General features: G+C 42.0%; 1 protein-coding gene across 3 annotated transcripts in view; it reads left to right on the forward strand.

Annotated features, from left to right (window-relative positions):
* GRIA3 (glutamate ionotropic receptor AMPA type subunit 3) overlaps positions 1-27,157 on the forward strand; it is a 242,231-nt gene that overhangs the window by 100,236 nt on the left and 114,838 nt on the right. For all 3 annotated transcript variants that reach the window (XM_075008077.1, XM_075008078.1, XM_075008079.1), the window contains exon 5: positions 26,877-26,930. In XM_075008077.1, coding sequence (XP_074864178.1) covers positions 26,877-26,930 — 54 coding nt within the window. The remainder of the gene's footprint in view (positions 1-26,876; positions 26,931-27,157) is intronic.

Raw genomic sequence — 27,157 nt, forward strand, 5'->3', positions numbered from 1 at the left:
CCCTACAACCCATTCAGCCCGTTTGTTCATAGGCACACAGGGATTCACTCAACATTGAGACAGCAAATGCCTATGATTAATGCCACTTCCTAACTCTAAATGTGGCTTTATTGGCTGGAATAACCAAAAATAACATCTACATTTCACAAAGAGTTAGCATATTCTTCTACAAATTGTCTATTGTCAGCTCATGGCAAACGAGCCACACTACCCCAGACAAAGCCAAAGAATTTCAGGAGATGAGAATCATTCAATGCACATCAAGCCCCGAACTGAAACATTTCCAGTTGCTGGCATTATAGGCATCATCTTGCTCTCTTTTAATTTAACAGGAATTTTGTCCTTGATTTCAATGGGAGCAGGAGCAGGCCTCTTCTGCATAAGAAAGGCCTGTACCATTAGAAGCGAAATACTGGGCAATTTATCATCAGTGCCTCTCTGATACTAACAATTTAATTCAGGCTCAGTCTATGGAGTGACTTGAAGCCATGTGAGCGAAAGGCACCAGCAAGTGCCTGGAATGGGCTCAAAAAATGTGTCTGCCCTTATAACACTGGAATGCCAGTCCTAGGATGTCGGATGAGCTTTCATTGAGCCCTACTCACTCGAGATGGAGTCCTGTCCCAAGGCATGTTCACCGCACATAGTCCCAAGGGACTGGAAGTTGGTTCTATTACACTGAGTCTGAGGGACACCAACCTCCAGGGGTGGTTGAATAAAAGATACATGGTCACCTAGCGCAAATCCTTCTAAGCAGATGTGTCTGTGACTCCGCCACCCAGACTCCCAGTAATGTGGTCAGGACATCGGGATGTCAAAGGAGGCAGAGGCTGCCCTCTAGCTGGCTAGATGTGCTGCGTAACTGCAAGGAAATGTCTTAGTGGCACGCTAGGAAGTAGGGCTTTTAATCCAACCCACGACTCAGCCGTGAGGTCCAAAATACCTCCTCTGGCCAAGTAGCAATGTCAGAAAGGAGTGTGGGTTTTTTCAACCCTCCTGTAAGCGGTTGTGCTAACTAGAACATGCTCCTTTGTGGGAGCTGGTGAAAGATACACACAGGATCCTTGGGGGTTGAAAAGGGTTTGAATTTCCTACTTCCCAAGCAGCTTAATGGTTTCTAACTGTGTGAGGGTTGCAGAGTCCTGCACTCTCCCTTGAACACTTGGCTCAACGCAGGGTCAGGTAGTCTCAAATAGCACCCACTTACTCAGGGCTATAGGCAAGACAGCCACATCCACACAGGTTGGTGGTTGACTTTGCCTTCTGTCATTTTAGTGAGTGTCCTGTGTTTAAAGCTGCGTATGTAGCAGACCACAGGGCGTGTAAGGAGAGTGTGATTTCATTGGCTCACGTACTTACCAAAGAGGTAAAAATGCTGTAACCAAATCTGTACTTTTCAAAAGTTGCAAGTGAGAGCTATTAACAAATCAGATCTCAGGAATGCACTGTGGGCCCAGTCTCATGGTAGGACAGGCCCTTTGAAATTTCTAGATGTACCAGGGGAGTAAAATGAAGGTATGGATGTATTTGTACTGCATGAATGAGGAAAAATACATGGGAGCACTCCAGTGGTCTAAACGAGAGTAGTATTGTTTACACGCATCTAAGCATGTATCAGACTGGATTAAGGTAATTTCTTCTTCACAAGCACTAAGTTCAACTCTCGGGAGGGTCGTATTTTTGTTAAATGTTCAGTATACCTTTCTGTCACGCTGACTATTGAGTTGGAGAATTCTTAGCTCTCACATAGCTAAAGGTTTGCAGCACTGGGCTCCAAGTTAACCCTAATTGGCTGGTGTTTAAATTTTCAATATTGCATTTCTGAATTGCTAAATGATTTGTTGTCTAAGGTTGTTTGATTTATACTTATAATATTTTGAATCATATTCCATGAAAGTGAATAATAGTCTTTCTTCTGAATGGTCTCAAATGTAATTTTACTTGCACCGCTAGGACTTGGTCTACAGTTTTTAGAAGTGGTTTTCAGTAATGCAATAGCATAGCATATGATTGACTAGTTAATCATTTAACACAATAGCTTTAAGTGTAGATCCTGCAGACGGGTACACATACGATTCTCATTATGTACGTGAGTCTTACTTGACTTCTTTGGAACTGCCCATGCATAAAATCATTTACATTCATAGGCTCGGGATTCAAAAATGGATTTTGAGTTATTTGTCTATGAAGCAAACCAAAACAGTAAAGCAATCCAAAGAGACAACTTTTGGACTAAGTGTTCTATTACATACTAGACAAAAAAGAAAGTGTCCAGCTGAGCATCACTTACCCATGCACATTTTCCTATGGGATTATTCAAATGAGAAAGGGATGCAGGACTGTGTCCCACACTGAGGAACATTATGATAAAAATATCTACAAATAGCCTCCACCAAAAATTTTTCTAGTCCAAGACTCAAGAACTGTAACATCCTTTTCTGCAGGTGACACTCAGTATTCACATACCCTGGAGTCTATTGCTGAACATGTAGTTTTTCAGGCTTTTTCTTGTGTCTGTTCAGCTCAGCTACTTATCTTCTCATAAGGCTAATAAAATCTTACAAAAATTTAAATAGTAGTTCGCTTTAGTTGGAATACGCAAGGGGATGGTGAGATGCCCTCTTTATAGACAATTGGTCTTTGTTGATAAGACAATTTTGGATTTCCATATTTCAGGTTATTTTTCACACAGTGTAGAAAGTCTACCCAAGCAAAAAAAAATAAAAATAAGGACCCCAAATAAGCACTAAAAAAAAACAAGCACGTACCTGTGTGACCTTAATGTCCAAGTTTTAGATTTTTAGGGCACTCATTTTAGTGAAGGTGATGACTTAAAACTGTGGTATATTCAGATTAATGTTAAGGCAAAACATCCAGAAGAAATTAGGAATATTGGATGTCGAACATAAATGTTAACCTTAAAATGGCTTGGTTGTCAGAGAGTTCCTTTCAGGTTGGGTTCCCCCAAAATACCTCGTTTCTTTTGAAAATCTTGGTCCCGGAATATAAGTAAAGTAATGCTTGTGTCAATTCAACCTGAGGATTTACAGTCTTCCATTAATACTAAATTGGTAACATACCTTTGAAACTAGCCTCACTGAAAAGATATATTATACACCATAGTAACTGCTTTAAACTTAAATGTCACTTTAAATCTAAGAGCCTTAAAGCACTTTCTAAGCAATAATTGAACCCCCCCGCAACATCTCTATCAGGTACTGTACTATTATCTGTAGTTGGCAGGTTGAAAAACTGACACTGAGCAGTTGTGGGACACATTTGAAAGAGTTTTCCTCAGATTTATCTATTCTTCAAAAACATTTGACAAATGTTGAGGTGAGTGAGGTAATATCTGTTGTTCAATTAACTTCTGTCAGTGAGAGAGGCTTTCGAACTTACCCAAAGTGCTTCTTCAGATGTAAGACAGGTACTCCGAGCATCACAGTTAAGTACAAGGTGGAACAGACCGTTATCGTAAGCTGTTAATGTATTTCAAGTAGGGATGTAAAGTCCCAGTTAACCAATTAAAGGGGAGGGCAGATGGGTAGGCTGTTCCAGTCCAGCTCTCACAGCACATTGGGGACTGGGGCTTCTCCAGCTGGGCTAGCAGGCCCCTGCCCACAAGGCACCAGCTGTAGCTTCCCTGCTCACGGGAACAGCTGCAGCAGCCCCGGTCCCCAGTGCACTGTGGGGTGGGGGTGCTCCAGCCTTGCTGGGCCAGAGTGGCCTTCCCAGCACCCCCTTCTTCCCCAAGCTGCTGCAGATGGTGACTGCTCCAGCCATGCTGGAGTGTCCCCCCCACCTACAGCAGCCCTGCAGGCTTGGAGCAGCACTTTGCCTTCACCATGTAATGTGCACAGATAGGTCCTCCTCTAGTTTAAGAAACCATCCCAGAGTATCTCTAAATATAGCCTCCATACCTGTTAGTTATAAATCTCTGTGTAAAGATAAACATGTCGTACTGAATACAGTTTTGTCCCATATCTCCGTGAAGGTTCCTTTTGAGCATTTCCTTTCAGTAGATTTCTTTGTATATTCCACTTGAACCATGTCCACCATCTCTTTAAATATTTAGCCTATTTACCATGTGTCACCACACTTCCAATTACACATTGTAGGTTTGGCAAGTTTTAATATATTCTTCATTTCACCTGATACCAGCTTTTAAAAATGTAATTTACTCTTCACATTCCAGTCCCTTCACTGTTTCTCAGGCTATTGTTAATATTTAACCATAGACTTAGTCCTTTATCTGTGGAACCCAGCGAGTTAGGCCCATATTCTTCCTTCCTTCACAAAATTATACCGAGTATAATCTTCTAGTTGTCTTTCACATGTACTTGTATTAAAGCTGATCCCCTGAAAAATTCATGAATTCCCCATTCTTCTTGTCCCTGAATGCCAAAATATTCCAAAATTATTTCACAAGTAGATGAAACGATTTTATTGTCATCAAAAAAAATCTAGTTTTGGAAAATGGCCACAGACTTTGATGGCTTATTTAGAAACAAGTGTTCAGAGTTAAATATAGTTTTCTTATTCCCAAGATAAAAACTTGTATTTCAGACTAGAGTGGCTCAATGTCCATTTGGAAGCCAATCCCATACGGGAAAATAAGGTGAAAGAAAATCTTTCAGGATCAAAATGGTGAAACATTACAAAAGGCTTGTTTATTTCAGAGAATATATGCTTTTATCAAACAGAGACTATCTTTGAACAAAATCATAAAGGTTAGGCTCCAAGGCAATCTGAGAATTGAGTGGCAGCATCTTGCAAACAAAACATAAGTAATGCTGCAGGAAAGACTGTAATGCATGAGAATGTTAAATAAAGGACAAATTGGTAAAAAGCTTTGTGTTCCTAGGAACACAAAGGGGATCTGAATGACTGACTTTTCTGCAGTGGAAGTAAATAAACTGATTTGATTTTTGAGTCTGAAATTTTAAAGTTAAGATGTTCTGGAGTTTTTCAACTTGACTATGGCTGCATTACATTGTGGAAGCATTTGATACTCTTCCTATCAGCTGATAAGGGGATTTCGATGTTTGCAGGGTCCTTTCGAAAAGGACCCCCTGGTAGACGAGCCGCGCACAAGCGAAACGCAGCACTTTCGAAGTGCCGCAGCCAGCAGCATGCCAATGAGACATTGAATATTCATTTCAGCACCGCATTCGTATTCTCCGATTTGGCCATGAGCATGGCCATTTAGAAGTTTTGCCCGAGTGTAGATGTAGCCTTAGAAACAAGTGTTCATAGTCAGAAATACGGTTTTCTTATTCCCAGGCCCATGGATGGGAGAGGAGCAAAGGGGGCTGTTGCACAGGGGGCCTGGCATTTCAAAGGGGCCCAGAGCACTATCCCTGCCAAAACAGCAGTGGCAGCAGCTGGAGATCCAGGCCCCTTTGAAGTGCTGTGACAGCATTGCTTTGGCCTCACGTGGCTGTGAGGGAGTTGGGGGAGGGGGCTCGTGCTGTGGTGCAGGAGACGCTGAGAGCGAACTGCCCTGGGCCCTGCCCTTTCCAAGATGCAGAGCCAAGTCCCCCTTCCCCCGCCACGCACACACACACACACACACACGTTACTCCAGGGTCTGCAGCAGCTGTCGACCCTGCTGCTTATTCCCAAGATAAAAAGTTGTATTTCAAACCAGAGTGGCTCAGTGTCCATTTAGAGGCTAATCCCCTGAGGGAAAGTAAGACAGAAGAACATCTTTCAGTACCACAATGGTGAAATTACAAACAGTTTAATAACTGCCCCATAAATGCACTAGCATGTTCAGGGGAGGCACCAAAGGACTGGATATCCTTAGGCTCTGTTTCCTCCATGTGTCTCATTGGTTCCTTCCTCTCCCCCATGAGAATTATTTGCCATTGCTGTCTCAGAGCCAAGGTGTGCTGCTGAGGTGCTGAGGATTCAGTGCCACAGAGGTGTTATGGACCAGGATTTTAGCTTTTGTGGGGCCCTTGATTTGCCTTGAAAAATTAAGGAGGAGGCCATGAAGGATATCTAATATATGCATTTTCTTGTTATAAGTCACTTTGTGACTGACCTATTTAATTTCCATGATCCTAGTGAGCTAGAAACTTGATCATCAAAAGATCATTGGTTGTCCCGCCACACATATTTGACCAATTTGCATGTCAATAAGTGCATTTTGTTTGCCAGATGCATTTCTTCTTTGAGATGATCGTGGTGGACAAGAAGCCTCCACTGGAGAAAAAAGGGAATCTCCTGAGCTCAACAGAGCTTTCCGTTGAATTTTAGTCAAAACTGTGGTAGGTGAGCGAATGTGCTCATATGCCAATGTCAGTAGCCGCTTCTACCCAAAGGGAGTTTTAGTAACAGCTATTAAACTAATTACAAGTCATAGACACAGTGTCTGAACTACAAAGAAGCGAATGTCCTTTTCAGATTGGGCTAATCCTCTGCATATATAAAACATTTCACACATTCCTGTGGGTGGAATTACAATCTTGTAAATGCTAATGCCTTCTGAAAGCCATCATCTAGTGCTCCTAAGATTTCCTAGATTCAGAACAGCATGATTTTAACAATCAGAACATTATTCATATAGCAGAGTGATTTAAGGAAGTGTCACCATGGCTCTGAAAAGATTTCAAATGAAAATGATCTAGAAACTAGTAAAATTTCAATTCAGTGTTAAAATGACTATTAATCACATTTAATGTATATAGCATCATAATGTGCATGGTGCTGTACTGTTAAAGATCCATATCCAGTTGAGTAATCCAAAAAGATGACAAGCTGATGTCACCATTAAAACCATTTATTATTCTGCATTAGCAGCATTTAACAATTTGGTACTAATAATTCATAATCATTAACCATAAATGCAAACATATTTGTGCATCTGCTTTTGACGCTTTGCATATTTTACCATGCTACCTATAGTGTGTGTATAGATATTTACAAATAGATATATTTATATACAGCGAGCCAAGTGTTCAACAGGCCACATTTTTTCTCAGTTACATCAGTTTAAATGTGGAGTCAGTGGAATTATCCTGAATTAACTGGAAGGAAAATTTGAATTGGTAAGTTATTCCCTGAGCGATAGACAAGCCTCTCTAATGTGAACCTTAATTAATAGGTGTTTGTAAAAAGCGCCTTCTTCATTTGGTGTACAATTAGCTATTCTTTTGCAGCTTTTTCAATGACAAGAGATCAGGTGTCTCAGGGTATGTCTTCACTACACAGAAGATTGACCTGGTCAGACTGGTTCTTCCAGACTTCGATTTTGCATCCTCTCTAGCCATGCACAAAATCAAACTCTCTGGGGTGAGCAGTTGACCCCTGTACTCCTCACTATTGCAAGGAGTTAGGGAGGTCGATGGGAGAGTTTCTCCCATCAACCCCCCTCTGTGAGGACAGCCACGTAAGTCGATTACAGATAACTCGATTCTATCTCCAATACACTTTAATGTGTAGAGTAGATGTGGCATCTGTTTGGTTACTCTTACCACCCAGTGCCAAAAAAAAATTGTTGTGCCTCTTTCACTATTTAAACAGTGTACGCATCAAATAAACCACTTCCACTAAGTATTACTCTTGTTGGGATCTCAGTAGAAAGGCAAAGGATCAAATGGGTCCCTTTGGGGCAGTGGTGCCCTTTACTGTTTGATGTGATCAGGCCTGAGGTATGTTACTAGGGCCGTGTGGGGGAAGTTGCATTGTTACTTTCCTGCCTGTACCTTTTCTGAAGATAGACCAAAGACTTGAAACTTCAGGGCTGCCACGCTGGCACTTTTCTCAAACAAAACTCGTGCAACATGCTTTTAAGATATCTATGACACAACATACAACACACTCCCTATCTGTGAATTGACTGGAGCTGGCTCCAAGGCCTGTCTATTCAGTTTAATTTGTATCAGCCCATTTGGTCATCTAACCATCTCTAACTGCTCTAGGAACCTTTTCCACATCACATTTATGCCCTTCAAACAGGGTCTGGCTTTTAAAACCTCTTGCTCAGTCTGAGCACTTCTCTTTCCCTAGCCTATAAAAATCAGTGCTTCAAGAGCAGCTGTTATGTTACAGGCTCTGCATTTAATATACTACTTTCTTCTTCCCGAAATAAAGGATAAGTCCTTTCATCCTTTCAGGAATCGCCTTAATTTCTGCATCTGTCTCGCTGATGGCGTTTAATGCTTGCAACTCTACTTCCAACCAAAGTCTCTCCTTAATTAGTTTCCTAGGCAACCATTATCAAGACAACTCTGTGAAACCACCCGCAGGGAGAGGAAGAAACATAATATCAAAAAATCAGAGTATTAGAAACATAGTGCTGGAAGGCGCCTTGAGGGGTCATCAAGTCAGTGCCCTCCACTGAGGTGGAGTCAAGAATGCCTAGACCATACCTGAAGGTGTTTGTCTAAGCCAGTTTTTAAAAATTCCAAGCGATAGTCCCTCAACGTCCCTTGGAAACCTATTTCTGCACTTAATAATCCTTATTCTAAAGTTTATTCCTAATATCTATTCTAACTCTCTGTTGCTGCACATTAAATTGATTACGTTAGTTTCTGCTTTCAGTGGACATGGAGAACAATCAATCACCATCCTTTTTTATTACATTCTTTAATGTATTTGAAGACTGTTATCAGGTCCCTCTTCAGTCTTCCTTTTTCAAGACTAAATATGTCCACTTTTTCTTAACATTTCCTCTGGATGCTTTCCAAATTGTTCACAGCTTTCTTAAGGTTTGGCTCCCAGAACGGAACACAGTCTATGCAGCTGAGTGCCTGGTGGAGTGGGACAATTAGCTCCACTGTCTTGCATAAGGGACTCTTGTGAATACGCCCAGAATTACGTTAGCCATGTTAAATAGTCTAGGAGAGTCATGTTAGAATAGGAATAATACGGGTTGAACCTCTCTAACCCTGAATTCTCTCATCCAGCAAACTTCGTAATACAGCATGATTTTAGTTAGCCAGATGACCAATTATCTTGGATGTGGCCAAGTTTCCTGTGGCCCCATAAAGTTTGTTTACAGCCACCAGTTCTGGCTTTCAGTGTTCTGTGCTGTTATTTAGCTGTAATTTACCCCTGAATGTCTTCTAAGAGCCCAGTAAGCCGTGCAAGTGTTAGTAGAGAGTTAGAAAATATTGACCTCCCATATTCCAGCAAATTCTCTTGTCCCACCCTGATCAGGTCCCAGGATGCTGGGCAAGAAAGGTACAACCTGTAGAATACTTTTGCCCAAACAGTACACATAACCAGTGACAGCACAGTACTGCTAACATCCTTATGAGCTCATGTCGGAATAGGAAGCCTCTACCTCTACAGGCACAAATCTGCACAAGAATTTATCTCTTTCCTCAGTGCTGACCAAGCCAGGACTAAATGTATTACAGATGTGCACAGTGTCCGATATGTTGGGTGGGAACAGGCACCTGCAGGGCTGCTCAAAGTCCCAGCTACACCCTAATGTTCCCATGTGGGTTCTCTGGAACACCATAACTACACAGTGTAAATTGTAAGGCCTGCAGGGACATGTTTCAATTGATTTCAAAGGGCTTTGAATCCGACCCCAGACCAGTTAAGTACTGCCCCATTACAAACTAACCATTCTTAGTCTATTTACATTTATATCCTTTGAGAATGACTCTCTTGTCACTTGCCACAGTTTTACACCAGTGGAATCCATTAGCCTCCACTTCTTGTTCATATTGGTTTAAGTAAGAAGAGGACCAGACCCTTTATGTCCTCACCTAAATATTCCCTCTGTTCACTCAGGTTCAATGGGCAAGGCTGTGTGGCTAGTCGGTGGCTCAGCAACTGGCTTGTGTAACAAATTTTGAGAACAAAAACGGCACAGCACTTTAAAAGGAAATTGTGTGTTACTTAAGGAAAATAGGCCTCTATTGTTGCATTCCTTCCCATTTTGCCAGGATTTGTAAGCTTATTTAAACATTTCCTGTTAGAATTTGGTTCCTACAAATTGCAGTAATGAACAAAAATATTAATGTGAAGTATGTGATCCCTTAAAAATACCCAGCATTCCTTATCCCCTGGGAAATTGCAAGTAAAGTTAAAGTTGCTAACGAAAAACATGGCTGTAACTGTTAGTACAAATAGAACCTCTGCAGTCCAGCAGGACCATGGAGGTTGCTGGACCAGAAAACCTCAGCAGCTGGGAGCGGGGGTCAGCAAGGAGTCCCACAGCAGAGGACAGGTGGCCGGGAGCAGAGCAAGGCCAGCAGTGGGTGAGGGGGAACAGCAGCTGGGCCCTAGAGCAGAGCCAAGACCATCATCCAGGCTGTGAGGCTGCCAGCCCCTGGTAGAGCCCAGACGAGGCCGGCAGCAGAAGGGCCATCATTGACTTCCCCTGGTCTGCCAAACTCCCTTGTTTGGTAACAATCCTGAGGGTGCTGGATCAGGAAGTTACAACCTGTGAGTAAAAATGAATACACTGCAGTATAGAAGTGTTATAAAAATGAATTCAATCTTCATAATTTCTCCTGGCTCAGGTTTTATGCACAGAGGAACCCAGTTATACAGAAAACTCTAATACAACAAAGCTCTGTTTATAGAGAAGCACAATGAACCTCTCAACTGTCTCAAAGCTTTGAAATGAGCAAATTCCATTTAATTTCCATTGTTGTTAATCTCTGTAGTGAAGTTCTATGAAAAAATAAACCCCTGGCTTCCCTATAAGAGATTGCATAAATTTCAGAGGCTCTAAAAATAAAAAGAAAGTAAAATTCAAAAGGACGAAAGAGTAGCTGCAGTCGCATGTCTCTCTGTCTGCTAGAAGGCAATTCTCTGCAGTACAAACTCCCTTTTAAAGGATTCTTATGTGCGCATTGGGACTAAATTACTGCGACACTTCTGGGTTATATCCAAATAATAGTCTGAAGTGAGGCTGACGGTTTCCCGATGCAGTAATGTTTTATATAAGCAGAGTTCTGTGTTTTCAAGGACTCTCGTTCAGATCTTAGAGCCACTACTATGATTGCAATGACTGCTCTGAAATACTGCTAGGATGGAAAAGTATTTTAGTGTTAATATCCTTGCAATGGGAAGATAGCATGAAAGGAGCAGGGGGAAATAAATTAAATGTACATTTTTGAGGGGGGATATTTTATAACTCTCCTGAAAAAAATTCCATGTGTGCGCATGCTGAGGACAGTTCTCTGTACAAACAATTGACTTTAAACATATGACTCAACCATCTCAGCTGAACTTCTCATCAAACTTACAGCACTGGAAAACAGCTGGAATCCTCGAAATTTTCCAAATGGATTTATTTTAATTCTATTAGAATTTTGCAGAGAAGGCTTTAAAGGGCATGAATAGTGCCAAAATCAACTGAAGAGTGTTTTCCTCCTTGACATAGTTCATGTCTGAGAATGAGCTGTTAATTATTATATTTAATTGAATGCTTTGTGCCCCTCTTTCAAATGGAAAACTAAATTTTTTGTGAAATTACACCAGAAGCAAGTGGGAAGGAAAATTAGGTCCATAAAAGTTTGAATATATGTCAGCCTATGCGAACTGATTTTAAATTAACCAAGACTGCACTGCTTTTCCTGTTACCAAGAACAGGCAGTAGTCATTCATGTTGGGCAGTGCATGACAAGGCCTTGTATTGAAGCACAAGAGCCATGGGCCGCTTCTACACATGCCGCCTCCCGTCAGAAGTGTCATGGTAATGAGGCAATTCGAAGCAGGCTAATGAGGTGCTAACGTGCATATCCAGCACCTCATTAGCATGGTGGCAGCCAGGTGACTTCCAAAGTGCAGACTTCAGATTGCAGATTGACAGTCAAGATGGGGCCAGCTTCGCAATAAGCACCCCACTTTGACATTCTCTTACTCTGATCTAGTTCTCTGGGAGTAAGGGAATGTTGAAGTGGGGGTGCTTATTTCAAAGCAGCCCCCATCTACACTGTCAAATCTGCAATTCGAAGTCTGCACTTTGAAATTTACATGGCCACCATTATGCTAATGAGGTGCTGAATATGCACATTAACACCTCATTAGCCTGCCTCAAATTGCCGTATTACCATGACACCTCCGACAGCTTCCCCACCCCTAAGGGTGCTGGCAATGGGGCTGCCACCGTGCAGGGGGCCTCCCTGGCTGCCTCACACCTCAGGGTGCCAGAGATGGGGCTGCCACCCCACAGTAGAGGTCTCCGGCTGTGGGACTCCCTAGCTGTGGAGGCGGCTGCCTGGTGGGGGTGGGAGGCAGTGAGGTTGGCTACGCAGAAGGCTGTCCTGCAGCGGGGATCGGGCTACCTCTCTGCAGGGTCTCCTTGGCTGCAGGGGCAGCTGCCTCACAGAGGGACTGCCCAGCACTGCTGGGGCACCAGGTCCCCCTTAAAATCTGCTGAAAATGATCATGTTTAATTAAGGAATTTACTCCCTAGCTGAATTGGAAAATTCAAGGTAAGCATAACTGCAAAGGTACAGAATACAATTGGCATTTTTATTTAATTCATTAGTTGCTTGTGTAACATTTGAAGAGGAATTCACCATTTAAAAAAAGAATCAGTAAAACACAAACACAGCAGATACGGTACACCTGCTGTCATTAGTGAAACCCCAGTGGTAGAAATCACCTACTCTTGAGAATCCCTTTGCAGGACAAGGGACAAAGATGCCTCCCTAACAGATACAATGTGCTGCCCTTTGTTTGTTTGTTTGTTTCCTTTCTATTTCCTGTTAAGAAGTTGTGATACATTGCAACAAACTTCTGCTTCTGATCTTGCTTTGATTGGATTGGCTTTGTGTGGTGAAGTGTAGTTTATGTTTTTGATTGATTTTAGCTTCTAGGTGTTTGTTCAGAAGGACATGGCCTGAGGGGACAGATGCAGTGCTAAGAGATACAACTCTATTATTTTCTGTTCTCATATGTCTAAACAAAGAAAAGGTCTTGATTTAAAGGAGAGGTAGCTTAATGAATTTTGTTTGTCTGGAAGAGTAAACAATTGTGATTATGAATGTCAGCGGCTATGGGTAGTAAATCTTTCCATGCCAGTGTCCTCCAGGACCTGAGGTTTTTGAAGTAGGATGTGTCCTCTAACAATAAGAACAACCAGTTCTAACAACCAGTTTGGATAAACAGGTTATATAGTTAACTGCAAACTAGAAGGAAGTGGAACATAAACACATTCAGAGAGAATGTTTTAGAGCGCAGTGAATTCCTTTAACACATCACATCAAATTCTAAGAAAATGGGGATGCATATTTTGCCCTCAAAACCTCGATGTTGGACTGTGGGTTTTCTTTTCCTAAAAAGTACCAAGTGTAAAAAAATATCCATATAGTTAATGCACCTTCCAGAGTTTGGCCTTCAATGAGGAAACACTGATTCATTCACAGAGAAAGGGACTGTTAATGGGAAAGAGTGCAGGGGAAAAAGCAATGCTGTTTTCTTATGTTGCTAGTACTGACCTAAGAGGACAATAGGCAAAATGCTAACATTTTCAATTCAGTAAGGGCCAAATTGTGCCCTGTGGTGTGGTGTGGTGGTTTTTTTTTTGGGGTGGGGGAGGTAGGCAGATGTATCTATATATAAAACCATTGGAAGAAGTTATATCCTCTAGATCAGGGGTCAGCAACCCCCAGCATGGGTGCAAAGAGTGGCACCTGAGTTGATTTTACATTGGCACGTAAGGCAGGAGGTCAGCCCCACCCTGCCTCCCCCATGCAGCTGGGAGCTTGCTCAAAGCCATGCTGCTTGTGGATTAACAAAAGACCAGCTAATGCTACCAACCCCACCTAAACAGTAAAGCTCTGCCTATTAGTTTATTTACTAATTAAACTGTTGTAAGGAGGACTATTAGTGACTTTAAAAAGTGTCACCAGCACTCAGACCATGCACAGAGGTCAAAAGGTCAGATTTCAGCACTCCGCCTTGGAAAGGTTGTTGACACCTTCTCTAGATGTTCCATACTTAATACATGAGCTATCCATCAGAAGGTAGGCTCCCCAGATCTCTATGACTGCCCTGTTTGTCATGGTGAATCCCACTAAAGAAGGAAGGGTTCAATGCCCAGAATTGCAGCTCTTCATGTAATACCTTGTAAAAACGCAGGATTTCAGTTGTGCTTGGAATATCAAGAGTAGGTGAGGCAGCGGAAGCAAGCAGATAAAATTCATTGATACAGAAGGATGTGGATGAATGAGCGCATGGATTTCTCTGCTACGTTCAGCTGTCTCATATCCTATGTGAAAATACAAAATCTGGCAGTCAGGGACAAGGCAGTCCCTAGCTTTGTGACACTCCTAACAGGGTACTAAATCTGTGAAATGGTGGATGGATCATACACATCCATATATGCAGTTATTTTTCATTTGTGTTTCACTCTGTGTTTAGAATTACCCTTTAAATATTGCAATGCAGTCATCAGCAACTATTTAAGCCTACTTTAATGGGGGACTACTTACTAACACATAAGGAAAATATTGTTTACCTTCTTTAAGTGTATCAGAATCCCTAGAGGCTGGATTCTGCTCCCATTAACACTGGCATAAGGTGATAAATTGCCTTCAGTGTTGAGAAGACGGAATACGTGAGGCAAGCTGCATGTGTGGCCTGTGGAGGGGGTTTCATTTTTGTGAACTCAGAGGCAAGTTACATATCACTGTTCGGTGGTGAACTGTCATTACCAGCTATGGCGTGCCTTCCGCTGCCACAAAATGCTGCAACCCTATACTGCTCGCTTTGGAGATTAACCTCCTGGTGACAGTCAGCATGGAGTGATGGAAAGGCCAACATAGGCCTGACATGATATTGGCCAAACAGGACAATGTGATGTTTTGGGGATATTTGGTGAAGGATAATATAGCATGGAGTAAATATTCAGATCATTTGATGTGAGCTTGATCTTCCTGCCAAAGGATGTTTCTGCTTCAGATAAAGGGGTGGGGGAACTATTGCAATTTGCAGCAATGACACAACAAAGGGATTCCTCTGCGTCTGATGGAAGCAAGCACTGATACCTAGTTTGATAATCATTTTCACCTCAAGGGAAGACTTATCTCATTTTAGACTTGTTTGTCCTCTTCTGCACTCTTTCTGCTTGTCACTCTACTAGCCGGAGAATTCAGTCACTGAAAAGTAACTTATGAAAAATAAACCATATAACATCTTAAATAAAGATTCTAATTTGGCTGCCACATATTATTCCCCTAGACTGTTTGCCCTTTGCAGGTATGATAATGAGATAGAAGATGAATAGATCTGTTACCATTAGCCTGTCCACTGCAGAAGATGAAAGATAGACAGCTCTTACAAAGCATCAACAGTAGTCATATAAAAATAGAGAGGGGGGGGATGTCCTTTTTCAGTCTGAGACGGGCTTTTTTCACTTGCTGCTTTTTCTTCAGCTTTAGACATTCAGCTGGATAAAGCGCGCTGCCAATGACTTCAAGACATTTGATCTAACATGCTGGGACTTGGTTTTGGCAACCTCAATTTCAGCTTGTATTGAAGTAATAAGTTGAATGATTACCCTAAAAGTCCCTGTGCTCCTGTTTTCTCTGACATAAGTTCCTGAAGCCCAGAGAGGAATAATTTCATGCCTAAAGCCCAGTTGGTGCCATCTCACAAGCCACAATGCCTCAACCAGTCAATTCAATATCATGTATCAAGTTCATCTATGCGGCACTGTTATGAGATAGATATACCCCTTCACAGCGTGTCCAGTCATGTGTAACAAATAAGAGGACATCGCTCAATGGCTAGAATAGCTATGACTGTCCTACCAGGGTACTACATAGAGGTCAGAGTCCTTGGGCCTATCCTTTCTCTCAGAGCAGAGTGGCTTAGCGACCAGAGTCCTTGAGCAGCGTCTATCCACTGTGGTGTGTGTGGAGTGGTGTTGGAGGAGCTGGACCCACCCTTCACCACTGGATCCCAATCCATGGCCCTGTGAAACCAGTAGTCCATGATTTAGCTTGTTTTTGTATTTTAACAGTTGCATTCCCTAGGTCACATCCTGCCCTTGGTTCCTGTTCTGTCAGTTCTCCCAGGGCCGTCCCCTTCAGGCTCACTCTCATCCTCCAGGCTCAGTGAGGGGGTTCCATGGATCACGTTGGCTTGGCCTCCACAGGCTATAACACCAGCAACTCCCTGGCAAGAGCTGGAAACTTGTGTCTGCTCTTCGCCTCCGTCAGCCCCACCTGTGTGAGGCCACACCCTTCCATAACCAGTCTTCAGGCTCAGCATGCCCAACAGGGCTGAAGGGACATGGCCTCTTCAGCCCACAGTGTGTCATTAACACCATTTGGGTCACTGTGGAGTAGCTACACCCTGGCACAAGCACACAGTACCTATGGTCACTTCTGAAACAAAATTCTTCCACCATGCGCAATACAACCCAGCATGCACCCAAACCAACTCTGGGCTGTAAGAAAGGTGACTAAGATAAGGAACATAACAAGCAGCGTCTTAACAAGTAGAGATGTAATAAACAAGAACAAGCTCACTTATGTTCAGCGTGTGCCCTAACTTTTGCCAGACATGGTAGCTACAGGAATCTCCCTAGTATCGCAAGCGATTGATGTGCTCCACTCACTTTAGTGTGCATATAAATATTAATATCTAATCAGGTGAGCACTGTGGAAAGTTCCAAAGAAAGGGTGTGACAAATCTGAGGAACTCACTCAGATTGAAGTGACATTAGAGGAGGTTTTGGAGTTAATTGATAAGCTGAATAGTAACAAGTCTCCAGGACCAGACGGCATTCACCCCAGGGTTCTGAAAGAACTCAAATGTGAAATTGCGGAGTTATTAACAGTGGTTTGTAACCTATCCTTTAAATCCACTTTGGTACCAAATGACTGGAAGACGGCCAATATAACGCCAATATTTAAAAAAGGCTCTAGAGGAGACCCTGGCAATTATAGACCGATAAGTTTAACATCAGTACCAGGCAAATTAGTAGAAACACTAGTAAATAATAAAATTGCAAGGCACGTAGAAGAGTGCGAATTGTTGGGCAAAAGTCAGCATGGTTTCTGCAGAGGGAAGTCGTGTCTAACTAATCTATTAGAATTCTTTGAAGGGGTTAATAAACATGCGGACAAGGGGCACCCAGTGGACATAATATACCTAGATTTCCAGAAAGCCTTTGACACGGTCCCACACCAAAGGCTTTTATGTAAATTAGGTGGTCATGGGATAGGAGGAAAGATCCTTTCATGGATCGGGAATTGGTTAAAAGACAGAAAACAAAGGGTGGGAATAAATGGTAAATTTTCACAATGGAGGAGGGTAACTAGTGGTGTTCCCCAGGGGTCAGTCCTGGGACCGATCCTGTTCTTGTTCATCAATGATCTAGAAAATGAGGTAAGCAGTGAGGTGGCAAAGTTTGCAGATGACACCAAGTTGTTCAGGACAGTCAAAACCAAAACAGATTGTGAAGAACTACAAAAAGATCTCCGCAAACTGAGTGATTGGGCAGCAAAATGGCAAATGAAATTTAATGTGGGTAAGTGTAAGGTAATGCATGTTGGAAAAAATAACCCAAATTACACGTACTACATGATGGGGTCAAATTTAGCTACGACAGATCAGGAAAGGGATCTTGGAGTTATAGTGGATAGTTCTCTGAAGACATCCACACAGTGTGCAGCGGCAGTTAGTAAGGCAAATAGGATGTTCGGAATTATTAAAAAAGGGATCGATAATAAGACAAAAGATATCATACTTCCCCTATATAAAACTATGGTACGCCCACATCTTGAGTACTGCGTGCAGATGTGGTCTCCTCACCTCAAAAAAGATATATTGGCATTAGAAAAGGTTCAGAAAAGGGCGACTAAGATGATTAGGGGCTTGGAACGGGTCCCATATGGGGAGAGGCTAGAAAGACTGGGACTTTTCAGTTTGGAAAAGAGGCGATTGAGGGGCGATATGATAGAGGTATATAAAATCATGAATGGTGTGGAGAAAGTGAATATAGAAAAAATATTTACCTTTTCCCATAATACAAGAACTAGGGGACACCAAATGAAATTGATGGGTAGTAGGTTCAAAACTAATAAAAGGAAATTTTTCTTCACACAGCACACAGTCAACCTGTGGAACTCCTTGCCCGAGGAGGCTGTGAAGGCCAGGACTCTATTAGGGTTTAAAAAAGAGCTTGATAAATTTTTGCAGGTTAGGTCCATAAATGGCTATTAGCCAGGGATAAAGTATGGTGCCCTAGCCTTCAGAACAAGGGCAGGAGATGGATGGCAGGAGATAAATCACTTGATCATTGTCTTCTGTTCTCCTTCTCTGGGGCACCTGGCATTGGCCACCGTCAGCAGATGGGATGCTGGGCTGGATGGACCTTTGGTCTGACCCAGTATGGCCATTCTTATGTTCTTATGTTCCCCTCATCAGCCAACCTGAAGGGTAGAAAATTTTCCTAGATCACTACTATACTAGTCAGTTTCCAGCCTTTATAAATGAATGAGGCTCAGTCCATTTTGGGGACCAAGAGATCATTCCTGTATTGTTTACTCAGCCAGATCTGAGAAGAAGAGCAGGGTTTTTATTTACTTCCTTGGACACTCGTGGCCTGTTTTGAGGTGGCAGGGACCCTCAGCCATTTCAGATGCCACAGTAAATGTACACTGTAGTGAGCTCTAAGTCTGGCAGTTCTGTTTGAATGGTACAGCTGATTTTACACCTGAGTCAACACACAAGCCTTGCCAGCCTGTGACAAATTTGACCCATGTTGTTTGTTTGCTGTTGAAAAAATATCAGGTACTGTGCCATGGAGGCAAAAAGTACCATATAAGTGCTTCTAGTTATTACCTCAGTTATTGGTGCAACCAAGCCATTAAATATTATTAAAGTATTGGATGAGGGGTTGCTACTGCTACACTTTAGCTATCAGTACCCCAATCTTCAAAGACTTAAAACACACATGAGTATTTCTATTAATTTTTAAGCACATAAGAACATAAAAACAAGAATGGCCATAGTGGGTCAAACCAAAGGTCCATCTAGCCCAGTATCCTGTCTTCTGACAGTGGCCAATGCCCCAGAGAGAATGAATAGAAGAGCTGGTCAGCGAGTTATCCCTCCCCTCGTCACCCATTTCCAGCTTTTAGCAGAGGATAGGGACGCCATTCTTATCCCCTCCTGAGTAAGAAACATTGATGGGACCTATCCTCCAGGAATTATCTAGTTTATGGTTAATGTAAATGTGTGTAAATTTTTTGAAGGATTTGGGGCCAAATCACTAAATGTATAACTTCATGTTAAGTGTAATCTCACTATTAACCATGCTAACACCTAGCTCAAAATCTGGGTATTGAGGAAAGTGGTCTCTTTTTTCCACCTTTTTGAAAGATCTGAATAACAGTAGAAAATTTAAAACTGCCTCATCATTCCCTGATCTAGTAGAAATGGAAAGATACATTACAGTAGGTCACATCTCTAGCTGTCTTTCCATTTAAATGGCATATTTCTGCGAGCTGTCATTTATGAAAACCACAGGAAACATCTTTAGGCCTTCTTTTATGGCAACATTGCCAGTCATCTTCAGTGCTTTATCTGATGGAAAGCTACAATAGTCTCATAAATAGCTGGATTATGACCTTTAGATCAGACTGTCGAACAAAAAGTGTCAGATTTCTACACTCGTGTTGCTCGAATTTAATTTTCAACTTTTTCAAAGCAAAGATAGGTAAATAATGTTGTTAAATATTATGGACTGACTAGATTGAGATGGATTCAGATAACTAGAATGGAAGAAAAAACTGGTATTAATTGGGCTTTAGAGTTTTCCTTTCACCACTGCTTGAGCCATCGCATGCTTTTAATCTGGGTAATAACATTGTGGTAGGCACGTAATTGACACAGCCCAGTGAGGTGTTGAGATTTACCAAGCCCATAAGAATTGTAATCATAGTGGTAATTCTAGAAGATTTTCCAGAACTGATTTATTTTTGTCAGTGAATACAACACACTCAATGCCAACTTTCTTTCATTGCTCTACTGTCTAGCCTCATTCATAACATGGCGAGTTCACCTCCAGGACACAGAGGTAGGGTCATGGTATACATGGCCTTACCGCTACAAGAGAGGTGCTGAATAAAGATTTTGCTGCATCATTATAAAAGAGTTTGGCGGTGGCTAGAATTACCTCCATCTCAATAGCAAAAAAAAACCTTTATCTTCTCCTTTGGTGGGGAATTCTCCTTCAGAACTACAAACAAAATAGAGCGATATCTAGTTTAAATAATTCTTTAGTATTTTCACCTTCTCAGCTCCTGCCTGACTGTCCATGTTGTCCTCCTAGCTCTCCATTCTCCTCCAAGCCTGGTTTTTGTCTCACTCTAGTCCCCTCCTTTCCCTTAGTCCACTCTTTCCTTAGCTCCATTGACTACCTCTTCCTTCCGTTTCCTCACTGCTCTGGTCCCTCAGCCAGGTCAGGGCCAGGCCAGTGCTGTTCCATCTGCTCAGTGGTTTGAGCATTGGCCTGCTAAACCCAGGGTTGTGAACTCACTCCTTGAGGGGGACATTTGGGGGCCTCAGGCAAATAGATTTGGAAAAAAAGAAAAAGGCAGGGGACTGGACTCCATGACCTTCTAGTTCTATGAGATGTGTATCTCCATATATATTCTTTAATTTTTTTAATAAGAACACCCTCTCCACCCTCACCTCCCTAGCTGATAAGTTATCAGACTCCCAGTTGTTGATTTTCCACATACCACCCTCCCCTAGTTCCAAACGTGAATCCTCAGGAAGAAAATGAGTAGGTTGGTAGTGCCCTATGGGCTGAAGCAAAAATCAGAAGTCACTTTAAAAGTGTTGATAGTAACTGAGTCAAAGATTAAGAATGTCATTGTCAGGCTAACACTAAAAATGACATTACTGCACTTGAAGACGTGCATACCGTGATAGTGACAACTTGAGAGAGAAGTTCCTACTGAGAACGATCACTGACCTTTCTCATAATCAGCCGTTGGTTGTTCCAGTGCAGAACATTCCTGAGAGGCCTGAATTGTAAAGCTCAGCTCTGGGTGTGAATTTCCCTGTCGTATGAGGCTATCAGCTCTAGTATTTCCATTTAGTTCCATATCTACAAATGGGACAATTATTGCACAGAATGATTTGTTGCAGCTGAAACACATGAAGTTTCCGTGTAAATCACAGTCCATCTAGAGAGGCCATATTGTCAGAACAGACTTACCATCCTGAAAAGAAAATCTGGGCTCTTCAGTGATCTTTTTCTTTGGAACTCCCAAACCCAGCTGATTTGTACAGCTACCTGTCATACCAGCATGCATTTTCTTCTTTTTTATTAGAGAAATTCCAAGTGGCTTGTAGCCATTCAGCATGGATCAAATAGAACACATTTAGCTCATCTTTGTATTCAGCCTTTAAAAATTGCAATGAAAATTTACCAGCCCAGATACAACCTCTACTTGCCTCTTTGCTACCATGAGGACAGATGATAATTATAAATAAACAGTATTGTATGCATCCATTCAAAAAAAATTAGTCAGTTCAAGCCAGTGAATGACTAGCAGTTTGAAAGGCTGAGGTAATAGCTCAAAAATGGTATATAATCCAAGATTCCACTCAGCTTAAGAACATTTGGTCCTGACCAATAAAGCGATATGTGTATTCTAAAGGAAATTTTAATTTGGACACATAGATTTTTGTGCTTATTTACTGGTGACATATTTTAAGGGTTAATTTAAATAAAACATTTCTTGTGACAGTATATTAAATCTCATATAATCTTTCTATCTAGAAGATAAAATTATGCAGGTTTAGAATTTTGAATTATTCATGACCACTTCTAACCAATTTTTCCTCTTTCCTCCTCTTTTGTTCAGTATCAAATCTTCGATGCTTTCCTTTCACTCAAGGTGAAAGCAATATTAAGGCTAGGAAGTGAAACATCCCAAAGACGTGTAGTTCAGTGAAATCCTTGCCCTGTAATCTTAACAGTCTATTCAGGGCCAGTATTCAATATCTTCCTTCCTATATATGCCCTGCAATATAGTTGATGAGATTTATTTGTTATAATCCTGCTTTCGTTCTTCATGGAAAGCTTTAGCCATTCTTTGCTCCCTTAGGAGTCGAACTGATGCCGGTGATTGGCTCTGCTGTGTTTGCTAACCCTGCAATTTGTCTCCCCATTTAAATTGCTATAACGTTTGTGAAGGTGATATAAGGCTATGTCTACACTAGAGGGTTTTGTCAACAAAACTGGCGTTTTTGTCGACAAAACCCGGGGAGAGTCCAGATTCCCAAGGTGTTTTGTCAACAGTAAATCAACAGAATGCAGCACTTTTGGCGACAGTCTTATCCCACTCCCTACAAGGCATAATGCCTCTGTCAGCACAGATCTGTTGACAGAAAGCCAGTCTGAACATTCCAGGAGGACAGACAGGGCTTCCAGGACACCTATCTGCTGTGCTTTCGGTTGGCCGTTGTTGAGAGAGTGGCCAGATTGCCTAGCTGCTCTCTGTTGACAGAGCCAGATCACTTTTGCGATCCGCTTGGCAATTTGGCCATGATCTGCCCACAGACGTTTTGTCAGAAGATATCATCTGACAAAAGCTTTTGTCAACAAATCGCTGTCATCTGGACATAGCCTGATGGTTTAGGGTTAGGCTGGCACATGCTTGGGCAATGTTTGAATGTAAATATTAGTCAGGTTTCTTTTGGAAAATAATTTTGTAAATTAAGGCTTGACTTAAGTAGTTTGGCCAATTTAGGGCGATCTGAATTATTTCTGGCTGCTGATGGAGACAGGCTACTGGACTGGATGGACAGCAGGTCTTTGGCTGGGAGAAAGGGAAGTGCTGAGGGAAAGGACTGGTGGGAGTTGTAGTACCCTGCTTTGCAGGTCCATTTTACTATGTTTCCTAGTTTCTGCATTCTTGTTGACTTCACTGGTTCCCCCAGGCATGTGTTCAAGGGCAGAATATGTCTTTTAATGTCCTGGTGATATCTATTAAAAATATACACCCTTCTGGTCAGGAAAAAAAAGAGAGCCTCATTTATTTCTAAGGATAAAATGTCAAAGACTATTGCTGTTGGTTTACAAGTCTAACATTCTTTGCCTCTATCCTTTCAAAAGTAAATCACCTCTGGAAATGTAGAATTCAAACATACAGAAAATTCAGTCTGCAAATTGCATGTATGCCAGATGGATCTAAAGGGAACATACACATTTCCATAGAAAACAAATGTGAGTGTAGAAAAGCAGATGTTTTCTACCAAGAGTATACATACACTTTTCAAGAGGATCTGTCTCGCAATTTATTTTCAAATGGTGGGAAGTATGCAAATTCCTCAGAATTAAATGTGAAGTTAAAAGGAATGGCTTCTGTGAAGGACAAGGCGGCCCAAAGAGGCAACTGGGAATTTAATAATTTAATCAAGTATTGCAACTGGCCCCATGGTATATCAAAAGGCATCAACTCAAATGTCAGTTGATGTCAAGGTGGTCAGTGGCATTTTCGGAAAGATGTCTTCTAGAGTGTCGATCCTTTGTCTGTCATCCAGAAGCCAGAGAGTTGTGGTAAGGTGGCATGCTGGATGTTTCTCTCTAAAGCTTGAGTGGCACCTTCTTACTCAACAGAGCTGCTCCCTGCATGTGCTCTGTGTTACGACTGATTAGTGAAGCAACAGATGTAAGCGTTGACTGTTTTTCACTCCTGTTTGCACAACAAAGCCAAGGGAGTCTGAGCTAGAATCTGTCCTGTGCTGTGCATAATCCTTGTAACTGCAGGATCAAATCCTTCCAGAAGACTGCAGGCTTGCACTGCTGTTGTTAAGGTTCTAGTTCGAAGACAGTGGCATAGCCCAGATGGAATTGTAAAGTTGCAGTCTGACCTGTGCAGTGTTTTATTACTAACAAGTTCATTCAACATGGGCATAGGTGCTGGAAGGAAAGGTGCTGGGGTTGCTGTTGCACCCCCCTGGATGGAAGTGGCTTCTTTTCTATGCAGGCTTTACAGTCGGATTGAATGGCTCTCAGCACCCCCACTATACAGATGGTTCTAGCACCCCTGAACCAGGGGATTGTTTTGTTTCTTCGCCTTGCATTCACAGAGTGGCATCAAGGCTTGTGCGTGTGTCCAGCTAATGACAAAACATGCTTTCCAGATAGGGAGTGGCCCCTACTCATCCTTTTTTCCCTTCAGACCACAGCTCCATAGCTTCTGGTGCATTTCCTATTGTTTTCTTGTATATCACACTTTCCATCTAACTGCTTTAGGTGTACTTGGGTGGGGCTCATTTATCTGCCTGCATCCCCTTTTTCCCCTGTGCATCATGGGAGTTCAGACCTAAACTTCCAGGACCAGTTCTCACTTTGTCAGTGCTTGCAAAGCTGCAGCAGAAATCCGTGTCATCTGGGGGATCTCAGTATCTTTGAAAATTGGGCCACCTTTACTTTGGTGACTAAATATTCCATTAGGAGCCTCAGTGTAGGCGCCCAATGTGGAAATGTCAGGACCAGCTTTGCCAAAGACACGTAGACATGTAGCAGAATGTCCGTTGGTCTGATTTGTGCCCTGCAGTGGTATCATTGCAATAGCGACATTTGTAGAGTTTAAGCAGCACAAAGTCAGCTGATAAATTGTTTCACGTGTGAATGTACTCCACAGACAAGAAGCAAAATAAATAGGAGACAACTTAAGCTATGTCTACACTGCAGGTTTTTCCCAACGTTACTTATTTCAACGTTCCAATGTCTAAAAAAGTAGTGTTAGGAAATCACATTCACACAGCCTCAGCTTTGTGAAACAGAGTGTTCTCATTTATAGCCACAGTAAATAGCCACCCCATTGCAAAAGGAGCCTTCCCATGAGCCAATAATAGCTGTGCTTTGTTCACACACGTTCCTTTTTGACCTTGAAAGGGCATAGGTATGCAAAAGTCATTTGGGGAGCTGGGGTAGTTATTTTGATGGAAAAGCCCTCTTATTTCAAATTATCCTGCTTGGCTGTGTGAACGCTTTGGAGTTTTATTCAGAAAAAAGTTTTTTTTTCTGAACTCTCCTCCCCCCCAATGTAGACAAGTCCTAAGTATGTGTTTACTGAGCTAATATAACTAAGCTGATATCTCAGCAGTAATACCTGACAGAGGAGAGGTTATGATAGCCCAGGTGACTTTGCCAGTGTGAGGATTCCCCATTGCATTCTGGGTGTGCTCTGCTCTCATTAAGGGTGATAGGTCTTTGCCCTGGCAGTTTTCCCTGGTGAAAGAGAGACGCTTCAAACTTCTTGGCAAAATTCAGCTGTTGCATCCTCCCAAATCACAGCCTCCCACTACTCTGCCGATGAGTTCCTGGGGGCCTTCTTCAGAAGTTTTCCCTGTTCCCTGCATCAGTCTTTGCTTTTCTCCTCTGTTTCCCTTCCTGATTGTAACTGATGCTGAGCAGAGATGCCAGCAAATCTCCCTTGCCATACGTCTCTCTCACACCTGCATTCCCCTTTCCCACTAATGAAGTACAAGTATGTCATTTTATAATCACTGCAGAGGTGCCAGACTGCCAGCAGCAGCTTGCTTTGGTCTGAGCACTGGGCCAGGGGGAAGGCGGGGGAAGAGTGTGTAAAACAGGCAGGGGAAATATGAACGTGTTCACTGTTTAGTCACAAAAATAACTGCACTGAGAAAACCTACAAAACAAGATCTTTGTGAGAGCAGTGGTCACTCAGACAGCAGATATTGTTTCCATCTCTTCTAGAAAAAAGTAACACCGAGAAAGCTAATAAAATGAAGCAGGCTGAAATCATGTGCAGAAGAACAGTTGTTTAATAAAATTTTCCTATGAGACTTTTTTTTTCTTTTAAGTAATGAAATAATATGAGACTGGGCTTCATAAATAACTGGTGGTTAAAAAGTTATATCCCATATTCAGTTAGCAATGTATTTATTTATCTATGACAAGAGTCATCTGTGCTACCATTAAAGCCTCTGGAGGCCTTTGGTCCAATTCAGCTTTCCCTATTTTTGACAATTCCTATTGGACATTTTGAACCAGAGTCCTACATGGCTACATCGATCTCATGATCCTGCTGTGGCAATCTTTATTTAAGCTCTTGGACTACATATACCCTTACTGGGAATGTCAACGGCTGCTACACAATTTTAGGTATGCCAGTTGCATTACTAAAATTGACTTTGCAGCTGTCGACTTTGTTCCCTGTTCTCACTGCTGAATGTTGATGGGAGTGCTCCTTCCATCAACATTTCTTAATCCTTGTGGCTCGCAAGGAGTTCCAGGGTCATCATCAACCTCAAACGTTTCATTTCTCACATGCATGAAATGGCATCCAAGAAAATCGGCCAAAGCGTTCGATGTTCTGTGGTCAGTGTAGACCTGGCCTCAGTTATATTCTCTGTAGTACCCTTTTGGTTCTGCAGTTCCCATCTGCTTGCACCCTCTTAGTCAAAGAATTCCTACGTTTCCCTCCCCATTTAGCTGCTTGGGTGAGGGAATTAGCTGAGGCAAAGGGGAGATTGCTGCCAAAGATGGAGGTGTTTGGAGAACTTTTACCATAAGGTCCTCACAAAAGCCTCAGGTAACCATGAGCTAGGTTCAAGTTGCACAAATTATTCATAATTATTATAATACAACGTATTATTCAAATAGTGGGCAAAATTGTGATGGGCATGAGAGGTTATAGGCTTCTACACAAGAAAAAAGTTCCAGATATTGGGACTGTCTCTATAAAATCAGGACATCTGGTCACCCCAACAGTGCAGTACATGGGCTCCATTCAGCCTCCCATAAAGCCAAAGAGTTTGCTATTAATTTGAATGGAAGTGGGCCCTGTGTTCTTAAAACGTATATAGTTTGCTTTGGTTTGTATCTTTGTTTGTCGAGATGCATTCTCTTACATTGAGTGATACTGTGTTATTTCTTCTATACACAGGTTGTAATCCTTGGTAAACATTCCAGAGGTTATCACTACATGCTTGCTAACCTGGTAAGAATTTTTTCTTCAGCATAAGTATAACTAAGTTTTAGAGGGTAATATATTCTATTCAGGTTGTGTCAACTTTAATCAGCCAAAGAGGAAATGCATGAACGACTGCCTGGATTTTGAGAAATGATGCCAATAAATACTAGAACTGGTATGTAATAGTCATTTGTACTCAATTACAGAGTCTTTGTTTTGTCTAAGAAGCTCATATCTTTACTAATTTAAAAATA

The sequence above is a fragment of the Carettochelys insculpta genome, chromosome 13 (genome assembly GCF_033958435.1).
Source record: "Carettochelys insculpta isolate YL-2023 chromosome 13, ASM3395843v1, whole genome shotgun sequence".
Classification (NCBI taxonomy): Eukaryota; Metazoa; Chordata; order Testudines; family Carettochelyidae; genus Carettochelys; species Carettochelys insculpta.